A 13,307-nucleotide genomic window follows, 5' to 3' on the forward strand; every position below is an offset into this window, starting at 1 on the left:
CAAAAATTTAGACACTAAGATTTAATTCTCATCAATGTCAACTTTCTTTTCTCTATTAAAATAAATGAAAAATGTTATAACACCTTATTTTCATCTATACCAACTATTCTATATCTGACTTGATATATAATATTTTTATGATATAATAATATTAAAATTTTAAATTTTTAAATCTATTGTAAATTTATTTGTCCTTTTAATTTTTTTTAGATGACTTAATTTAATTGATTGATTGTAACTATAGCTAAATTAAAGTTTTAATTAAAATAAAATGACGTGTCGTTATTTATTATCAGCAACTTATATGTTACTATCACATATATTTACACATCATACGAATTACTAAAATCAAATTACAAATAAACAATAAAGTAAATATCAAGTGAAAATCATGAATAAGAAGAAAAATAAATATTAATTATTGATGGGTTGGTAATTATAAAATGACACTAATATTAGAGAAGAAAAACCCAACAACTCTAGATATCACATGTTTATCAAAAGATTTTCATTTTCTGTTTTGATTTCATTATTAAATCACTACCCATTGACTGTTAAACAGAATAGATTTTCTACTCAAAACATATTAAAGAAGAACTGTGAGACTGTTCTTAGCTTCAAATTAGCAACCCCTTTTCTAATTAAAAAAGAAAAAGAAAAAGAAAAAGAAATTAATTCTTGAATAATTTAGGAAATGAGTGATTACTTTTGGGGGAAGGGGGGAAAAGGAGGGTTAATTTGAATGATTGCATGAAAATTCCTTTTTGACTAAAATGGGCCAAAAATTGCCGCGTGGGTCTATTAGTGAAATTCTAGTTGTGACGCAAAAGCTCTCCAATTTTCTTAAAATCATTACTATTTTGTGACGCAGACACAGAAACTGCTCCAAAAAGATTTACATAAACTGACAATTTTGATCTTTCAAATCACTCAATATCAAAATTATTTTATCAAAGAAAAAAAAAACAAAATAATCATTTCAGATATGGGTTGATTCAAATGAGACTTTTGAATATATCTTTTATATTTCTGAAAGAATTTAAAAATATTATTATTCTAATTTATTTTGATTGGAATTTTACAGCAATGTATCTCTTTCAATATTCAAATTTGAGAGAAAAATAAGGATTTCCTTTATTTGAATTAATGGTTAAATGATTTTATAAGAATAACTTTGGTTTTATAAGAAAATATTGGAATTTTAATGAGACTAATTGAGAATCAATTAACATTACATTGGAAATATTATCAAATATGGCAGTTAAATAATAGGTGAATTTTAGAGCAGTGGCTTTTAATATTTTTGTGTGTTCAATGAATAAAAAATTATAAAATCTAAATTAATTTACATAAAATAATTATTTTGAAAAATTTATATAAAAATATCTTAGTATGTAATTTTATGTAAACATACATATTTTAATATTTTATATAAATTTGATCTAAATTTTATAATTTTTTTAAATAAATACATAAGAATATTAAAAAAGATTTACGCCCGCTATGAATTAAGACACTCTAAAATTTATCTAAATGGTGTTCGTTTTCACGGGGTATTCATAAAATGCAAAAAAAAAAAAATCAAAATTTCAGCTACAATTACATTGACCTTTTGGATTCTTTTTTTTTTTCTTTCTTTTTCTCTAAATCCTGTATTCACTTAAGAAATAATGAAAGCAAAATGGTTACTTTGAGCCTAAGAAGACCAATCCACATGGGTACATTTCATTAGACATGCAATAAGTGAGTATACATAGTTTTAGACTTTTGGTTGTACATAATTATCTTAATGGAGGGGGAGCACAAGTAACATAATAATACAAAGCAAGCTCATAAAACTTGCCAAGTAATGGTTCTTGCATACTTTTTGTAGACATGATTTGACTTACCTTGCCATTCAAGGCAAATAATAGTCCAATAATCTTCTTTTTCTATTCTAGTAATGACCCTAAATTATAGTGACACATTGTAGTTTGTTTTGTCTAATGATGACAATAATTTAATTGGTAAAGAAAGAAGACAATGATGTAAGAAGACATCTTCATCTCATCTCTTCCATAACAACCGGTTTTGGCCCTTTTGGTTTGTTTAACCCACTTTTTCTTTGATTGCTCTTATAAATTAAATAATGAAAAAAAAACTGAAAAGTGCTTTTGCTCTTAGATAAGAAGATTTTAGGTTTAATTTCTCACTTTTATACTATGCAAGTTTTTCTCTTTTATAACCAATGTAAATAGAAACTATATTTTTATTGTGTCTTCTAATGAATAAAAGAAATACACATTTAAAAAAAAAAGAATAATGACAATAATATGAATATATTTTTGTCTTATTATAACCCTCTATTCTTTCTCTAATTAATCATTATATTTATTATTAAGTATAAAACTTAGCAGGAATTAATCATAAATTTAGAATAATATATTTTTGAGTTTTAATATAATTTAATTTAATGTTTAAAAAATAAACTTTAATTTCTAAATATATTTTTATCTAACTAAATAAAGATTTTAAATATTTTGAAGAGCCTTTATAGTTTATACCAATACTATTAATTCTATACTATTGTTTTTTTTTTCAATCTTAATATTATAGTATTAATTCTACACTATTGTATTTACTTGATTTGTATATGATAATCTCATTGTAATACGAGTTTAAGACTTTTAATTATCTATTATTTTAGATCAAGTTAAGTACTGATAGAAATTAATTAATAGTAATATTTTAGGCACATAATTAAAGTATGCCAAAAATCAAAGCAATTAAAAATATAAATAAATAAATTAATTTTATTTTCATCTTCTTTGGTTCTTTCTCTTCTTCTACAAGTCTTTCCTTACAGTTTTATTTGAGTATGGCCAGTTTTTGGTATATGCCTAAACCTTTCAGAGATGTGGTGAAGTAGGATATTGCATAAATCATTTTTCATGTGGCAAGTATAGGTATACTGGCACAAAATCCTAATTTGATGAAAAAAGAATATACAACTTAGTGAATTTTGGCTAAAAAATATGTAAATAATTATATATCTTTTACAGATAAAAAGAACGAAAAATTAAAATAATGAAATACTCATGACCTAATTAAATAGTAAGAACGTCTCCTTTTAGGAGTGAGAAGTTTTGGATTCGACTCTTTTTTTTACATTATATAAGTTTCACTTTTATGGTAAATGTCAGGAATTAAATACTCCAGTTATATAATTCACGGCCTATCAACCCTCTTTTCTTTATTTTCTATTTTCTTGAGATATTAATTAATGAACTATCCATGATTTTTATAGAAGAAATAAATAAAAAAAGAGAGCTACGTAGGATTTTTATATTAGGAAAAAAGTTTAAGCTAAGAAATAAAGTAATTAGATCAATTTATTTTTTATTTTTGTTAAAAAATAAGATAATTTCTTCTAAATATAACAATTTTACTTTAATTTTCTGCTCCTACGATCTGAATTTGGATTGTCAGAGGAAAGAGAGCATCGGATCTGCTAATTACATTTGATAATAAGTTGATGGGTGAAATTATACTTTTTTTTAATCATCAATTAACAATCTGTTTGATTTCTGGTATTACTTAACTAAGTGTATTAGTAAGTAACATTAAAATTGATAGATATAATAGAGGTTAAGCTTAACAGTTTTAAATAATTAACTAATTAATTAAATCAATTTTATCTAAACTAAGCCCTTCCATGTTTTTAATAAGTCATCTCCAGCAGAATTACTGACCTCAATTTATAAAAATTTAATCTCTCAAAATAGTTTTGATTTTTTTATTTTATTTATTCAAACTAATTTTATATAGTCCACTTTTTTTCTTTATTTTTATTATACTTTATATGTATAACAAATTTAATTATTTTATTTTTAAGTTCCAGAAACAACTATTAAAATTAACCCAATAGATTATCAATAATAATTAACATAAAGGAGATAATATTACAAAAAGTTAATTGATACCTTATATAAATCAAGATTATTCAAGATGGAATGTAATTAATATGGTATCTTTTCATCTAATTTGCACGGGTTTTAGCCTTGAAATATTCTAGGAATCAAAATGGGCCGTAGTTTCTTAGGAAATGGAACTGCTTGTGCGTTCCTAAGCTCATTTGGTGGGCTTTAGAGTCTTAACAAGTAACAGGCCCAGAAAACAGAACAGAGACCCACATATAATTTTAGAAAAATAATAAAAATATCCATCTTCTTTTATTTTTTTAATTTTTAGTAGTCAAAATATTAAGAATATTATTTTTAAATTTTTTCAAAATTATAGTTTTGGTTGTTTTTGGATAAACAACCAAAAAACAATTAAAGAATAAACGAAAAATAACTAAAAATCGTAAATTTAAAAAAAAAAATAGAAAAACTGTGTTTTTTTAAAAATATTTATACAGTAAAAGTACTATTTTTTATTAATTATATGACACTTCTGAAAATTCTCCTACATTTTAATAAAATTGACATATGAATGAAAACCCCAACTCGCATGATTGGGTTTAAGCTACCACAATTGCTCTGATTAAAATATATAATTTTATATTATATAAATGTAAAGTTATGAATTGTTTTTAGAAGTGTACAGTTTATTATTCATATTTAGATTTAATTTTGATTAAATAAATATTTAATCTCACTGTATTCATACCTCTAAAATATATAAAACTTATTTTTTAATGCTTATAAAAATAGAAATAGAAAAGAAAAATTCCTGATATTTGTTCTCGTCATAATTTCTAAGAGTGTTATTGATGAGTATGGAAGAAAGGAAATGAAAGTTCCTTTGAATAAAAGTTTTCTTTCCTCTTGAATTTAATGAGTAAGACTGAGAATAGTATACGAGAGCATAATTAGACAGATATATCTGCAGCAGCAGGTGCATGCATGGCAGTGAATGAAAAGAATACTTATATATATATAAAAGTATATTTTATATTTTAATATTAAATAATTGACACATAATTAATTATTTAAAATTAATAAATATATATCAATTATTTATCAATTTAATTAAATAAAAAGATTTCAAATTAGAAAAAATATATTTTAGTGAATGAACAGTAGATTCCAATTGTTATGAATCATTATAGCACACAATGTAAATAATCAAATTTCGATTTGTGGCGCTCTTAACTTTCTTGAAAGATTTCCAGTATACCAGAACAAATTAAAGGCAAAATCATGATTGGAAGTGTGTATATATATATATATATATATATATATAAAAGAGAGTAAACTTACATTACATCTTTCCTCAAAACTATGGAAGACATACACATAAGTCATATATATATCTTTCCTTAATTATTATCAACCCAAAAAAATAAAAATTTTCCTTGCTTAATCCTTAATTATATATCCTTCTTCGACATCAACCGCTGATCATATATAGGGGCAGTACCTCAAAATCTTAAGAATTTTCATGAAGCAAAAAGGGATCAAGGCTTCTTGTCGGGGACCCCAGAGCAAGAGCCAAATGGCTCGTTGTTGACAAATCTGCTAGGAGCAGAAGAATGCCTAAACCCTTTTGGCAAGCAACCTTTCACTTCTTTGCCGCCAAAAACTGGCAGCTTATGATTGAAATGAGGCCTCATCTTCACAAAATCTCCACCTTCTGCACCCATTGGCCTCATGGTGCTCGGTACACTTGAAGGAATTAGACGTCCAGCCATAGCAGTAGTAGCACAAGACAAAAACAACAGAAAGACAACCATAACACAAACGATTCTAGTCTGCATTTTTTAAGGTCCTGGATGAGTTATTTGTCAGGGCAATTTACCTTGTGGCTAGTGATATTCAGTAACTATAAGGATACTGTGGCTCTAACTAGTGAAGATTTAGAGATGGGCTTTAAGGGAGTGAGGAGGTAAGGTGGGGAAAAGGGGTGTTTAAATAGGCTCGTGAATTTGCTGAAGAAAGCAGATACAGAGACCACACCAGCTCATTTGTTAGTAGCAAATTGGCATTACTTTGATGGTGTGGTGACTGTGAGTTGGTGAGGTGGGTTCTGTTTCTTCAGTGTAGTAGAGTGCTGTGGGGGGGATGCCCGTGAGTTCTTGTTAATGCATCCAGAACTTTTAAACGTTATCTTTTAATTCCCACCAAAGATTTTTGTTCTATAATTCCGGAAAATAACCTCAATACAATAAATCAATCGACCCTTTTCCTCATTTTAGGTTCCATTAATCTTAAGCTAAATCTACACTTTGCTTTATCTATTTTTCTTTTTACTTCTTTTCCTCTTTGTTAATCAAAAGGCTAAGTAAGAACGCAAATTCTAAATTCGACTTTCACATACAAATAAAAATGATTGAGTTGTCGCTTAGACTAATTCTTATGATTTCTTTTTAAACATGTTTCACAACCTAATTTACTTCAAAGAAACACTTTCTCTTTTCTTTTCTTTTCGTAGCTCTCACTTTGATATTACAAATTTAAAGACTAATTGAATAGATCATTTAATTATAGAAAGATAATAAATAATTTGGAGTACATTATCAACATATAACTCTAATAAAGGTGATAATGAATTTACTAAAATTTCAAGCACATGAATGCAATAAAGTGAATAGACAATAAATTGTTGTCACCAATTCTTAGGATCACAAAAGAAGTATAAGATTTTATGTGAAACTCCGACATGACACAATCCTTTATGTCTGCTGGTGCTTGAGCAGAAAAAACTCAGGGAGCATGTGTGTGTGTGAGTAAATGACCATAAGATCAGGCTTTAATGCGGTGTATGCATCACCAAAAATTTTGAATGAGAGGTGGGTTTTTTCTGTCTTTCCCTTTTTTCCTTCCATAAACATAAAAGTAAAGAAAACCCTCTATAAATATGGTACTCATGGCCAAGAAGAACTTCCCTTTACTACAAAACTTGCATATTATATAACAGTCAGAAAATGGGCCAACAACTTTGTTAAAGATCAGGGGATCCTTCTTTTCCATGGGATTCAAGTTTGGCTGCTCCATCTTCACCTCGTGATTCTCTTTATTGCTTCTGCAATTTCATGCTATGCTATTTCAAAAAATTCACCCACCAAAAGAAAGAAAGATAAAAAGACAAAATCATCATGCGAGTGGTACCAATTCCTAAATTAGAGAAACTGACATGCTATTTAAGATACTAAAGAAAAATACAAACACAACATAGAAATTATGTTCTATATCCTTTTATACATATATACTTGGACCTTATAAACTCAACCTTAAACCACGTTTTGTGGTGTACAGGTGATGTCTTCGTGTTTTGATTAAAGTACATAACAAATGCACATAGGTGAAGGAAGGAAGCCAACTTGGAGAAAAAAGATTCATAAATCTGAACTGTCCCCTTGATATCCAAGCAATTTTAGTTGTAGACTGTAGTGTGTTCAGTAACAAAATTGAAGTGCATGTTAAGATAAATCAAACCTAAGAAAAATAGGTGGTATTTCTGATATTGTTTGCACCATTGAGGGGTATTATGGAGAATAGTGCTGACAGCCAAGATAAGAAGTTAAAGAAAATATAAAGACAGTTGCTTTTGTTGCTAAAAACACAGGAGAAGAAGAACGCCCTTCTTAAAATGGAGCTTATGATGCCCACCTTATCGTTTCTTTCCTTTCATAAAAGTAAGTTACTCAGTTTCAATCAGCTGGTTTCCAAGTTGTTCTATTAGTTGCATAATCTATCTATATTAATTTTGCTATTACAATCACTTATAGCTTCATAATTATTGCAATTTACTTGAGGTAGTTGACAACCGTTAATGGATAAATGCCCGTAGAAGATTGAGCCTTTGAGGCTTTAAGTGATGGGAGTTGTATTTTCTTGATCATTTTGATGTGGGTTTCCTTTTTATTTGGTAGAACTACCATCCTCCATTCATATTGGTCCTTACGGAGGAAGGTTTTTGTTATAATGGTCCTTTTTAATTGAGATAAAGATGAGCTATTAATTTTTTTCGTATTTGGCTTATCAAATCAATTAGAGTTGTTGCGGCTGTTAAAAGGGTAGCTTAAGAAGTGGACACTAGAAGTAATGTTGAGTTCTTGAATAAGGCCCTTGTATTATTAGATAGGAAGAATTAATGTATTAATATATTTCCTGCACTATTCAGTTGCATAGAGTGAATTCTTTGCTAAGCATTAGGTTTCTAAGTTAGTTATATGGAATAGATATACTTTTTGTGATTTGCTTTATTGTTGTGGGTGGTGGAGAAAATTATGAAATGTGGACTAATTGCATTTATGCTGGTTGTATAAATTCTTCATTGAGTTTTCTGTAATTGATCAGTATGAATATTTATTATGTAAAGTTTCCAATTTGTTTTGTTACTGTATTGTTTCACCATTGACGTAGAATAAACTAGACAAGGATTATTTGTTGTATTTTTGGATATTTCATCTTGCTGAGCTATCAAAACTCACAGTAATGCGTCGCCTTGTTAAGCTTCTAGTGGAATAAGCTAACAAAACTACTTGCAAGTTGCAAGTATGCACCATAATGAATATGGTTGGGATTGAGCAGCCATTTTCAACGGATTGAAGTAGGTTTCATGAAAATCCATGCACGGTTTTGAATGAGAAAGCTCTCATTCATTTGTAACTACTTAATGTTGGGCCCAATTTGATTGGTGATGTGCTAGTATATGAGAAATTAGAAAATTCTGTTATACTTAAAATTTCTGTAAGAAAATAGTCATTTTGCAGCTACATCAGAAATTTTCTTGTACTCTTTATGCAGATTACACCACAATAATCTTTTTACAGTTAAACCACCAAATCTCTGATATTCTCCATGCACTAAGTCATGATGTTCATGTGATTATAGTATTAGTTACTATTTCAGGAATCATTGAATAGATTACGGGAAGCATGATGAAGGGATAAGGCTATCGTCCTCTGCTGTATTGTTAATTTTCAGTTACCTTGAAGGCTTCTATGATTTCTTGAATGCTTAAAGTAGTTTTAGTAGACCATATCACAAAGTGGTGAAATAAACTAATTGGTTCATCTTCTATATAAGTTCTATTCTTTTCATATATTCCATCAAACTTGCCCATGAATTCACCAAAAAGGTCTCTTAAGTGCTAAAAGATTTATGCTTGAGATATGTTATGATCTTAATTATCAAATGATGCTTATCAGGTTTTCGAGCTCTCTCTTGGTTTATGTAGAATATATAACACATCTTTTTTTGGTGTATGCACCACCACTTGCGGTTACAAAATATGTAACCCTGACAACCTTTACAAGTAACTTTATTAACTATGGTTGTTTAGTTGCTGCTGAATAATATATAATTTTCCATTATATACTTTTTCCTGGCAAACGACTTCACTAGAGATTTTGATATTTTTTCCTACATTCTATAAGATAATTAGATAATGTGATTTTCTCTGTCAATCAAGTATTTGACCTTTGCACAGAAAGTACATTAGTTTATCGGAGTTGGCTTTCATTAATTATTGACTGCCTTCAAGCCCCATTTTGACATTGGTTTCATGTTTATTTATTTGTTTTGTGATTGCCCTAATTGTTTCCGGTTTGGTTTTTTTTCTTTATTTGAGTCCAAACTTGTTAGTGTTTACTGTATCACTTATTCAAGTGTGCTTCTTACTGAAATTTATCTCTGGATCAACTTGTGTAAGGAAATTTGTTTTTCTTCGTATGCCCTTGTTGAATTATAAGCTATAGTAACTGGTGATGTTGTTCTGATGTTTGCTTTTCCAGTTAATCGTAGGACATTGTTTAGGCCAAGTGTATTTGAATCTTAATTTTAAGAGACACAAACTCTGCTGATTGCATTAGTAAAATTCTACTCAATGCATATTAACAATCCCTTGGAAACAGGGCTTTTTATTCAGTTACTTGAAAATAGCCTGTTTGGGGTTTTAACTTTTTGGGGTTTTATCTTAGAACTTATAACTTTTGGAATTGTTTGTGCGTTGAATTATCTAAAACTTTTATGTTTTGAAGCAATTAGGGTGTCCAAGCCTGAAGTTCCTACTATACAGGATCCCACTACTTGGTCTTCAATTGGTGTAAAATTACAAAAACATAAGAGAAATGCATCCACAATATCCTCTGCTCTACCAGAAACAACAGCTTCTCTGGCAATTGCTGCTGCAGTTGTTGGTACAGCAGCTACAGTTCTTGTTAGAAGAACCAAAGCTACTGAGACAAATGAGGTGCATATTCAACTTGGAATGACATATTAAGTGCTTCATTTGAAAAACAACATGTTTTGATGCTTGGATATATACAAATGCAGCTTATATAAGTACAGAGTGCTTTCTCTCTTGTATCATGTCATCATAAATTGGGCAACAAATGTACAGTCATGACGACCGAGCTGCAAGGAAAAGAGTTCATGTATTCTGCCGCTCTTAACAATTAAAAAGAGTTCATATATCTGCAGCTTTTAGCAATTAAAATAAAGTTTTAGATAATTGAGTCTCTTGCCAAGATTTCCTGTAAAAACTTTTGCCTATTCTCTTGTCATGCATTTTATATTGCAATGCTAATTTCAAACATGAAATAGGTACAAAATTACATTTTGCTGCAGCATCCAGTATGGAGCTCAGCTCCCTTATTGCCTAATATCCTATTTTATATACACTTTAGGCATGCGTGATTGATTTAATTTTCCTAATTAATAGTCTTATCTTTTATGCAGATTCAGTTGAAAACATGTGAAGATTGTGAAGGTTCTGGTTTATGCTCTGAATGTAAAGGCGAAGGATTTGTGCTCAAGAAACTGTCTGAAGAAAGTGCTGAGAGAGCAAGGTTGAATGCAAAGAATATGGCCACGCGATATACAGCAGCGTAAGGCTTGAATCTCTCAGTCTCTCTCATATGAACATATTCACTTGGTTTGGACTGATCCAATACTATCTCAGGCTTCCTAAGAAGTGGAGTTACTGCACGAAGTGCTCATCGGCACGGTCCTGTCTCACGTGTGGTGGCCGTGGAAAGCTGAGCTACTAGTTTTGATGTAATCATTCCTTTGCCTCTAGTTGAGATTGGTATTCTAGGCTGCTTCATTGCTAAATCATGAGGAAATGCACGAGGTTGCAGTCAGAGGTGAGCTTTCCTTCTGTAGTTCACTGTATATAGATTTTGTAAATGATACAATTCCATTGCAATATCAGTCGATTTTAATCTGTCATGTGATGAGCAAGGATGTATAATATTTGACATTATCTTTTGCTTCTTTGGAAAATCACACATAAGAAAATTTTTTCTCTCTTATTGAAGCACTTGATTGATAGACTCTAGAGCATTACTGGTGTATCCAGTCAACCAAAAAGTGCTGGTAATTAGATACTCCCAGTAAAAGGTTAATGGCTGTGTACTGTACAGAACATAGACAGCTCAATATCATATCAGCATGATGCCTGCAGCCCAAAACTGATGTAATCAGAATCATACTACAAATCGATAGTTGCAGATTTTCCATAATTTGAAGTCTTCCAAATTAATGTTTCTCTTTCTTTTTGTAAAGAACTGTTCATTCTGTCAGCATTGCCAGGCAAGTCAAATACGTTATATTATTCAACAACATATGTAACTTGCTGCATAATATATGACAAATTTCCTATGTTCTTTACCGGACACTTGTACTGGCAAGCTCTTTCTTTTATTATTTTATTAATTTGTCTTCATTGGTCACTGAAAGAAATCAATTTTGATGGGAGAAATGGTATTAGAAATTGAATTAATTTGATTGATTAAGGTGGGAGTTAACTAGATTGGCCAAGTATAGAGTCTACTAATAGAATTGGATTCGAGTCCAACCAATACCAAAATGAATCCTATCATCAAAGTAATTGCTTGTGTGGTTAGGAGAACTTGAATCCATCATTGTTTCAAGTCTTGCCATATATATATATATACACACCCACTTTATATTTGTTGGATTGCAGAAATTAACACGAATTATTCTTCAAGATTGAAGAACACAGAAGCAACAGAATAGAATTGGGAGAGGTGTGGTCCTTGTAAGGTGGTTCATGGCATCTTTATGCATCAGACACAAATAGGATAAAAAAAACAGTAGGTGCAGATAACATTAAAAACAAAATGCAGTGTTCCAATAAGGTCACAAACTGCACCTGGATAATATATTTCCAGAAACAGAAGCAAAACCTGCACTGGCAACATCAGATTTTGCTCTAAGAAGAAACGAACAACTGTGATTAAAATTATGAAAGATAGAGCAAATTCTGGCTGCACCAAAATCGTTTTAAATGGTATACACAGAGAGAGAGAGAGAGTTTTCTACTACAATATTATAAGTTCAAGAGCAATGCTCAACCTAATGATTATTTGAACAAATTCTTTTATGTTATTTAATCTGGAGTCGGTTGGCTTGGCTCAAGAGTTCGTTGTTTAGATTTTCCAATTGAATTAGAGTTGCCATAATAAGGATTCAAAGACCTTTTCTTGATTTTCTTGTTTATAAAATTATATAACTCAAAGCATATACTTTGCTTCAAGGGTTTCGAGGGAGAAAAAAATATATATGAAAAAATCTAGAATTATCGTTTTTTTTTTTGAATAAATAAACAAACTACTATTTAATAAATTCTTTTCAATCTAATTAACAAGTACATAAATGTAACAAAAGATGCAGTATTCTACTAATTAATTTTTTATATTAATTATGAGATAGTAACAATATGAAATTATATTTACAATAAGCAGTCAGATTCATGAAATTTTATTAAATGTAAAATCTTATTAATTTATTGAGTTATCAATGTAGAAAGCTCAGATTGTGTAATTTTAATCCCACTAAAAAGTTAAATTCTATATATAAGCTATACTGACCTAAAATTCAAGCTATAAACCAGTGCATGAATGTATATATATATGTACTTAAATTTGATATTAAATGCTAATGCTCCAATTTTTGTGGATAATACCACAAATTAAGGGGACTAATTATTGCAGAAATCATATTTAAGAACTGCTTGATTTGCTTATACATTAAATTAAAAAAAAAAAAGTAGAGATTTATTGCTGGGATTTGCATCAATGACCATTTTCATTTTTGGTATCAATTGAAGTAAACCACTTCCATTTCTCTTTATCAATTGAAACAGTAAACAGACACGATGATAAAACAAATAAATAAAATCAAAATTTGTGTATAATTTGCAAAAGGAGTTTGTTCATTACTAATCATTTTTTTTAAGCCATTAAATGGGCAGACAGAAAGTTCATTATTAGCCCTTAATCCAATGAAAGTCAACTTAATATGGAAGTTTCTTAGGAACCTTCATAAATAATTTAATGTACCTCTTCATTTTGT

The 13,307-nt window shown here is 29.4% G+C and overlaps 1 protein-coding gene across 1 annotated transcript; it reads left to right on the top strand.

The window, feature by feature from the left end:
• The first annotated feature begins 7,470 nt into the window (after positions 1–7,470).
• Positions 7,471–11,452, top strand: LOC8275208. The gene is made up of 4 exons (XM_015722089.3): positions 7,471–7,618; positions 9,968–10,179; positions 10,668–10,816; positions 10,891–11,452. The coding sequence occupies exons 1-4, from the start codon at positions 7,573–7,575 to the stop codon at positions 10,976–10,978; spliced, it is 495 nt and encodes a 164-aa protein (XP_015577575.1). The 5' UTR covers positions 7,471–7,572; the 3' UTR covers positions 10,979–11,452.
• The last annotated feature ends 1,855 nt before the right edge of the window (positions 11,453–13,307 follow it).

This window comes from Ricinus communis, chromosome 8, assembly GCF_019578655.1.
Source record: "Ricinus communis isolate WT05 ecotype wild-type chromosome 8, ASM1957865v1, whole genome shotgun sequence".
In the NCBI taxonomy this organism is placed as follows: domain Eukaryota; kingdom Viridiplantae; phylum Streptophyta; class Magnoliopsida; order Malpighiales; family Euphorbiaceae; genus Ricinus; species Ricinus communis.

Coding starts and splice junctions, on each gene's coding strand:
- LOC8275208 (XM_015722089.3), top strand. CDS start 7,573: ATGGAGCTTATGATGCCCACCTTATCGTTTCTTTCCTTTCATAAAA. Junction 10,180..10,667: donor AAGCTACTGAGACAAATGAG/GTGCATATTCAA, acceptor TCTTTTATGCAG/ATTCAGTTGAAAACATGTGA. Junction 10,817..10,890: donor GCCACGCGATATACAGCAGC/GTAAGGCTTGAA, acceptor ATACTATCTCAG/GCTTCCTAAGAAGTGGAGTT.